Source organism: Berghia stephanieae, chromosome 3 (genome assembly GCF_034508935.2).
Source record: "Berghia stephanieae isolate SIO BIC M18660-M18661 chromosome 3, UCSD_Bste_1.3, whole genome shotgun sequence".
NCBI classification, from domain to species: Eukaryota; Metazoa; Mollusca; class Gastropoda; order Nudibranchia; family Aeolidiidae; genus Berghia; species Berghia stephanieae.
Window position 1 is genome coordinate 48943678 of NC_088362.1, and position 9051 is coordinate 48952728.

Here is a 9051-nt window from a genome sequence, read left to right on the forward strand (position 1 = left end):
GTGTTAGATAGGATTTCAGCATCAATATTCCTGGGAACAGTAGACTGAGGTTATTTTGATGAAAATACTGGCTTTAGACAATCAAAAAAAACGACAATCAGCATATGAGACTGAAATATCCTTAAATATAAATAAATCGGCAACGTTTTTTGCTCCAAAGTATATTTAGATGAGAAAGATGGGTCTCTTCTACAATTTGACGTTGAAACCAGAAAAAAAAATTGAAAAAAAAAGAAAGTTAATCAGTTTGAAAATCAAACATGACTCATGTTACAATTATGTCCGTTTGAAGAGCTCTGACTTTGTTCATCGTATAAGTCAGAGTTATTATAAAATACAATGACTCTTCCTGTATTAGGATTTTTGGTAAACAGCATTTGATGTAAGCTAAGAAGCAGTCCTGCGAGCTTGCAGGAATTGAGAATTGATGCGTTTTTTGTATCGCTAGCGTAAATCCATGTCAAGATGTAACATGCGAACGATACGGCAAAATACGGTGACATACGGCAATGTGCGCTCTTTGACAGTCTATTCTATTTTTAGACACCCGCTCTTCCGCTTGCTTGCAGAAGCTGGATGTGAAAATGGCGTCGAGGCGAGACGGTAAGTGGTTTCAATTTCATGTCGTATATTTCCTTTAAGTAACAAGGGTCACATTTCGTGGAATATGTAACATGTGTCACATGATTTAATGGATTCTAAATCTTTGTTTTGTGTGGAATTCGTGAATGGATGCTGAATAGGTCTAAAGATAATGATGGATTCTAAACGAAACTGTTGTTAGTCTTATGAACGTGCACAATGATCTTGTCTTTGATAGGGGCTTGCGTTATGCTACTTTGTGACAAATGTAGAGTTCATGTCTGCAGTAACAGTGGTCACGCGAATTTTAGAATATTAAAAAGCATCTCAGAATTAAATCTTCATTTCATTAGATCTACAGAAATATTGCTTTAAAGAGACTTGTTGAGGTACTGTGCTAACGGAATCTAGATCTAGATCTAGATATTGTCTGTTATGGAAATGATGTTGAAATCTGTGACGAGTGTTACAGGATATGAAGTTTTGAAATGTCAGATGTAACATGCATCCTAATGGGCCTTAATATTACTTTTTACACGATGGTCATTCAAATTCTGCATATTGTGGTTACTGAAACAACTTGTGGTGACTAAGTGTGATGGTTAGGTGGAGGCTGCCTTACATGGAGTTGATCATTTTCATCAGTACCGATAATTTTGAACCAAAATAATGTGACCCCTGTTACTGTGACATGGAGGGACATGAAAATATAAGTTACTTTGATTCAAGTTTGATGTCACATGTAGCATGCATCAGAGAGTATAGAGATTTATCTCTAATTCAACGCTGCATATACAGTTATTTTGTGAAAAAGAATAATAAAGGTAGAGGGAAATATTTGCTTATTAATTTAGAGTAGTCGAGAAGTGCATTATCTTACTTATATTATATTTTTGGAATACTTAAGATGTGACACATGTTACATTAGACATGAAATAAATCTAAAATCCTATGTCACAGGGTAACGCGTATCACATGATTTTAAACAATTAGTCGACAGTCATATCATAGTCCATTTAATGCTGTAAGTTTACTTTTGTTTAATCTTTTAATAATGGCCACACACAATGAGAATTATATCAGCCGACTTTTTAATCTTATTTTTATTCATTTTTCCAATGTTTATAACATATTGTCATGCCTGTTACATGGACATGATAGATTCATGTCATGCATAACATGAGTTACATTCTTTTAAAAGTCGACTAAAATTGTTTAAAGGACTGCCTTTGTACAGTCTATCTTGAGATGTTAAGTCTAGCCTAATGAAAATTGCTTCCAATAGCTCATTTTACACAATTGTTCTATAACTATCTAATTTATTGTGAGGTTTGTTACCATGACAAAATATTTATCATGTCACATGTAACAAGTAATACATACGCTCATTTATCAGCTTTTTCAAAGAATATTTTTAATTAAATTGGTAAGTAGGCCTATACACTGAAATCCAATGATTAAAGGTATGTTTTATATAGTACACTCGATTCTTGGTTCACTGATACTTCCTTACTGATTTTTTTTGTTTGTGTTTTCTTTTGCTCCCTAGGTTTGAGAATTAGATTACCAGCCTTGAAATTAATCCAAGATGACAACCCACTTGAAACTGTTAAAAAGAAACCACCCAAAACTGCTGCCCAGAGAGCAAAAGAATATAGAGAAAGATTGAAAATGCGGACGGATTATGAAGATATTAGGCGGGAGAAGAATGAAAAAGCCAAGAAATACAGAGATAATTTGAAAGCAAATGCTTCAGAGGAAGATAAGCGACAATTGAAAGAAAAGACAAGATTAAGAGTTCAGCAGTTCCGCGAAAGAAGAAAAGAAAATGGCGTGACACCCACATCCACACCAAACATCATCATGACTAGACATCAAAAGGATTCCAAAAGAAAGCAGGACAGAGAACGAAAGAAGAAAGAAAGGGAGAACTGGACGCCCCAAAAATGGAGACGGCACAGAGAGGCATGCAGGGCTAGATACCACATTAAGAAAAACTTGAAAGTCAACTCTGAAACTGAAAAGAAAAATGCTGAGTGTGAAAGTAAAAGCAAACGTACCTTCCAGCGAAAATTAAAAAAACTCACTGAATGCCTTCCTTCAAATCCGTCGACACGTAAAGAAATGATCCTTAAATTGCTTAAAAAGCACAAAATCGATTTAACTGAAATAGCTAGGTTACGTAAAATTGATCTGACAGAAACCTCAGTCGTACTAAAGACAGATCGCCTGACCAAAAGGAAGATTGGACAGCAGCTCTTGAAAAAAGCAATGCATCAGGAGGTGCACAAAGCATTTGGTATTACCAGAGCATATTTGCATCGACTAGAAAGACTTCCGAACCAACTATGCTTACGACAGAGGAGCACGAGAAGTATCAAGCGCCACCATGAGGCACAATCATACTATGTATCTGAAGAATATGCAAACCAACTGTCAGAAAAGAAGAAGATAAAAAAGGGAAAGCCAACGTTTGTATTAAAGGAGACCATCAACAATCTCTACGCAGTATACAGGTCAAAAGTAGAAGATCCTTTAAGCTTGGCCATGTTTAAGAGGTTAAGACCTCGAAATGTCCGACTGTCTAGGGATGAGAACTTGAACCAGTGTCTTTGTGACATTTGTCAAAACATAAAACTGAAATTAGAGACCATAAATAAGAACCTCCCAGCAGGATGCAAGATTAGGTCAACCCTCGATGTTTTAATCACACAACTCTGTGAACCAGAAATCGATGGGGGATTCCACCAACTCAAATGCCTTAAGGGAAATTGTCAGGATTGCGGCATGAAGAAGTTAGCAGACCACTTCCATAATTGTGACCTCAATATGGAAGCAGAAGCTATATGGCAAAAATGGGAAACAGTTGAAGGAAGGAAGGTTTTATCAACAAAAAAAGGAACCATTTATGATGTCACACAGGAACTCTATATTGAGATGCGAACATTTCCTTTGCACTATTTCAGGGCCCAATGGCAGGCAAAGGAATTTTCCTTTGTCAAAAAACACCCACCACGCAACTCATGCATATCTGTAATGGATTTTGCAGAGAACTACAGATGTATTTATCAGGATGAGGCACAATCTGCTCATTGGAGCTATGCTCAGGCGACGATACATCCTATAGTCAATTATTATTCCTGTCATGACTGTGCTAAGGTAGTGACTGATGTTATTGCTTTCATTACTCCTGATCTAAAGCATGATACAGCAGCTGTTGCTAGGTTCATGAGCGACAACATTGAGATCTTATCTTCGAAGGGCTACACTTTTGATAGATTCATCCAATGGACAGACGGGTGTGGAGCGCAATACAAAAATAAAATTGCTTTCAAGGACCTGTCAGAGCTAAAAAGTGTCAAGGTGGAAAGAAATTTTTTCGGATCAAGACACGGAAAAAATGCATGCGATGGAGAGAGTGCGGTCATCAAAAGTGCAGCAACTCGTTCAGTTAAATCTCGTCAGGCTGTCATCCAATCTGCACAGCACTTATTTGCTTTCTGCAAGACTTACTTGCGGAAGAATGATTATAGAGATGGAGTATGTTGCCACTACAGGCGAGATTTCGTCTTAGTTCAAACCATCGACCGAGAGGAAGGCCCAAACTTATATCCTGTTAAAGGTACCCGCTCACTTCATAGCATCAAATCCAATGGGAGCCACAACCTCTTGATCAGGTCCTTGTCCTGCTTCTGTCATGGGTGTGAGAATGGAGAGGATTGCTACAACACTGCCTATGTGGAGTCATGGAATAAAGTCAAACTTCGCTCAAAGTCAAAGGACATGGTAAGTGCCAGTTGACCACAGTATTAATAGTATTATTTAAATACGGTATGTGTTATATCTAAACTTGAACTATTTAGAGCTTTTAAAGCCCAGGGCTATATAATTGAGATTCATGAGATTTAATTTGAATTTCTACACTGTACATTATCATTAATTATTAATGCCAAAACATAAATCTTGAACTATTTTATTAGCGAACAATTAACAATATAATTTGCCATTTATGGAAAACTTAGAAATTTATTTCAATTTAGTGATTTGTCTTTGAGGTTTTCTCTCTAAATTTTTTAACTTTTTAAGAATTTCAGAGTATTTTAATTTTAATGAGGAAAGGAGTTACGGTACTAGTTAAATCAGTAGCAGTAGCAGCTTCTTAAATGATGTGTAATTTGTGATGCATGGTAGCTCATAGTCATAGGGTTAGGCATGTCTTCTTAAAGTCTCTTTTAACAGAATTTTCTGTCCTCTTATCCCTGAGACGGACAATAAGGCAGGAGGTCCCATGTGCATGTAAATTATTGTAAAAGAACCCTCACTCAAATGACAGTTTGGTTAAGAATGAATTTGTGAAACCCGAAAAAATAAATTGATTTCGTGCAAACTTTGATGAATGCTTTGGTCTATCTGAAAATGTTAATATCTTGACAGGTCCACTGCGAGCAAAACCAACATGAGAACCCTGAAAGTGAAAGTGAAACTGAAACCAGTGATGTTCAAGGCATTAATGGCGATACAAGCTTAAATATTACTTCCTTGGTGGATATCAGCTTAACACAGGTAATTTAAATTAGTGATCCATATTCATGATTTCTTCTTTTCCTTGAATATTGCTTATATTATACATGTATGTTGCTTTACTGAAACTGAAATCAAACTTTTATTATTAAATCATTTTTGTCCACCTAACCCCTGGTACTTCGCCATAGAATTTTCCTTACTGTTCAACTTCCTCAAACTTTAATGGGATACCAAAAATTTGTGTTAGTGAACAGGAAATTGAAAAAAAAGAATTTTATTTTTACAAAATTTTATATTTTATAAGGGAGTGTCATATTTTTAGTCTTTTTTTTTATAATTCTTCAGGGCTCTTTCTTTGGTGCCCAGTGTTTGATTCATTGTTTTTTTAAAATTCAGGTTGATTGTTATACTATACCCTTCATTAATACGGCAGTGAGAGTGAAATTGACCATTTTATTTTTCACTGAGTTAATTTTTGTTCTATTATTTTATTTAACACTATTTATTTAATAATAATAGTATTGTTCTTTTGATTGTCTTTCAGAGTGAAATACAAGTGCTGGAATCTATGCTTGAACTTCATTCCCCTAAAGTAACTACTTTACCAACAATGGAACAGAATGAGGTAGGAATGTACTATTTATTCAGTCTTTTATCCAACTCTTTACAAATATTACAATGAATCTTGAACTGAGGATAATTTAACCATTCTTGAAAGTGCTGTCTATGATAAGCAACGTGTCTGTATAATAGTATATATATATATATATATTATATATATATATATATATATATATATATATATATATATATATATTGCCACATGTAAATACTTTCCTCTATATCGACTCCAAACTTTGTTCTTTCTCTTATATTCGACGCAACAGAAATCAGACTCGCTAATGAAAACCAGTTCCAGATGATTTGTTCATCCCTTTCCTTCACAAAATTCCCCGCCCCTCCCTCCCACCACACACACCCCACTAACCAGGTCTAGTCACAGATGGATGTGGTCTAGACTCTAGAGAGACTTGCCAGTTACTTACTTTAAAAATAGCCTCTATCGACTTTGTCTTTTATCGAGATAACTCGTTTGGAACCTTCAATATATCAGGTGTGCACTGTATAGGGCCTAATATATCTAGCAGTTTTAAAATTCAATTTTAATGCTTTCATAGGCTATTAATTTTTTTGCCTGCCTTTCAGAGTGAAGTGCCAGTTCTGGAATCAGCTCCTCAATCCCCCATTGTGACCCTACCAACAGTGTCTGTTTCTGATGAACGAACTGAGGTAAGAATCTAGGCCTACTACTACTAAATTTTCAGTCTTCACCCCAAGTACTTCTACCTGGTAAAGCTTTACGTCCAGTGAGTTTGGAACTCAGAGAGCATGAGGTGAGGTAGCTCAGTCGATAATGAATCTGGAATCTGTACATGTATGCAGTCTGGAAACTTAGTTAATTACACTACCGGGTAGGTGTAACACAGTAGTAGAGCGCTGTATTGCAGATATTTAAAGACGGATTCGAATCCCATCTATGCCAATTTTTTTCCTTTTACAAGAAGGTGAAAATTTGTACTGCTTTGGCTAGGAACGTGCTCGGCAATGAACTAGCATCCTTAGAAAATGACATCAAAATGTCTGTCAGTGACGGCTTCATAATTCGGACATCAGAATAAGCTCCGGCCCTCAGAATTTTAAAATCTTTAAGGGATTACTTTTAAGTTTTCTTTTATCTCTAGGGAGTCTATTCAATTAGGTTTAGGTACCTGAATGTCAAGTTTTAAGAGTTAAGCATGGAGATATTCCTTCCAAAGGAGAGACTTCTTCACCTGAGCAAAATGGTTGATTTATATGAATAACAGGGTATTGCAAGTTGCCCTAAGTTATCTTGCCACGTCGACTCTCTACTGGACTGCTGGGAGATGTATGGTAGTCTTCCACATCCCTTGACATTTATCCCCACATACATAGTTTATCCCCAACGACATGAGATTTTTCCTGTTTCAGTTGTTACTCCAGTCATCTATTACCTGAACCTAATGCTGCTGTTTGGCTCGTAATAAACCCTGGGACCCACATATTCCACTCCCTTTAACCAAATAAGTTGTGGCATTGTAACCAATTTATCCATCTTGCATTTCAGGTATCAAGTGATGGCAGTCAAATCAATCAGCGCAATTTATTTATGGAGTTCCTGGTGTAATGACTGACATGATCGAAGCCTTTCAGGATTGGGTGGCAACTTAATCTTAACATATTTTTTTTGTTGGACAATGCTTGTAATGTGTTTTTAACTTAAATTGTAGGTTTTTAAAAACAAATTGGACTAAGAATTCTACTTATAGAAAGGGGCTTTGTTGCACTTTTTGTCACAGTAACATGCATCACAATTTCGTCATGTCCCGTAACAAGCATCGCTATTTGTAACATTATTGAAACTACTTCTTTTATTCTTATGAACAGCAGAATCATTATAATGACATTATCAACAGATTTATCTCAGTTATTTTTCACATTTCTTTTATTACCAATATATGAGCTCCAAATAGTCTAAAGTTTTATTTTTCACATTTCACTTTTTTGTCACGTAACATGAGTCACATTGATGTACAGTATATCATTAATTACAAAAATCCAAAATGTTTTGAGAGTGTTTTATGGTTGAATTACTGTAATAAAGTAAGTTCTTGTCATCTAACCCTTGGTTTTTTATTGCCTTCTTTCATTAAAAGGAAATATATATGGTTTGTTTCATGTCACAGTAACAAGTGTCACAATTTTTAATTTTTTGAAATAAAACAAAAATAAAATTTTCAACTATCCTAAATGTTTGGTGAAATATACAGTAGCATGTAGTCTTTCAGATAATTCAATTTTTATCACCCTCTGGTGATTTTTGGAAATCATGTATATTGGCACAAAATTGTTGCAGTAAGCTGAGCCTAACCCATATAAGAGGATAGAAGACACAGTATGTAACCCCCTGCCCACTATGGGAGGTCAGGAACCCCACCCAGTAAAACGGAAGGAAATGGGATAGTAAAACGTGCTAGAATAAGTAAGACACGGGGGAATTAGTTTAAATAGGGAACAGATGTAGATTCCAAGAGCACTATCAGTGTACTTAGTTTGAGATTACCTAAATGTCTCACCCAGACACAAGCACAGGTCCCCACTAAGAGGAACACACTTAAATGTTTACAAATCATGTTTAACAACAAACAATTTTTAAAAAGAACAAAAAAACTTTAATTTTTTCCCCCGTCGGTTGGGTGAAATTGGCTCGAAGAAACCAGTGTTCGATGAAAAAAATTGTTCGAGTTGAGTTCGAGGAAGGAATGGAATGATAATAAAGAATTAGAAGGAAAAAATTCGGGACATTCGATCGAATTCCAGGAAACCGTGTGTTCAACGAAACCGTGCTAGAGTGTATATGTTGCGTTGCTTTGAGAATATAATTTCTTCTTTTTTGTTGCATTTCTATAACAACTATGAGTCGATAACAATTTGGGTTATCAGATTTGTAAATATGTGCAAGTCATGAAGAGGCAAATTATACATCAATTGCTTCCATATGTCAAATTCTAAATTGAATTAAAAAAACAAAAAAACTTATAGCAACAGAATACTTATTTAAAAAATATAAAATAAATAAAATTCCCTTTATTCATCCCATAGAGGAAATTTGTCTCCAGGGTCTATTCCAAGGGAAAACTGGATTAAGCCACGCGTTAGCCGCAGTGCAGCGCCGCAAACTGAACTAGGGCAAGGTGACTTGCTCAAGACCACACAGCGCAGCATCTATTTGATCTCAGTACCGTTCAGGTACATAGCAAACACCGTACCCCTGGTTATAAATGCAGATTGAACCATTTTCACAAAAAACCCCAGATTAATAAGAGCTATGTAACTCGACCTTCATAAAGTTTAGCTCTCATCACT

At 35.7% G+C, this 9051-nt stretch overlaps 1 protein-coding gene across 1 annotated transcript; it reads left to right on the plus strand.

The window, feature by feature from the left end:
* Positions 1 to 569: 569 nt before the first annotated feature.
* Positions 570 to 7807, plus strand: LOC144967917 (uncharacterized). The gene is made up of 6 exons (XM_078905688.1): positions 570 to 603; positions 2132 to 4368; positions 5017 to 5145; positions 5651 to 5731; positions 6313 to 6396; positions 7253 to 7807. The coding sequence occupies exons 1-6, from the start codon at positions 585 to 587 to the stop codon at positions 7310 to 7312; spliced, it is 2610 nt and encodes an 869-aa protein (XP_078761814.1). The 5' UTR covers positions 570 to 584; the 3' UTR covers positions 7313 to 7807.
* The last annotated feature ends 1244 nt before the right edge of the window (positions 7808 to 9051 follow it).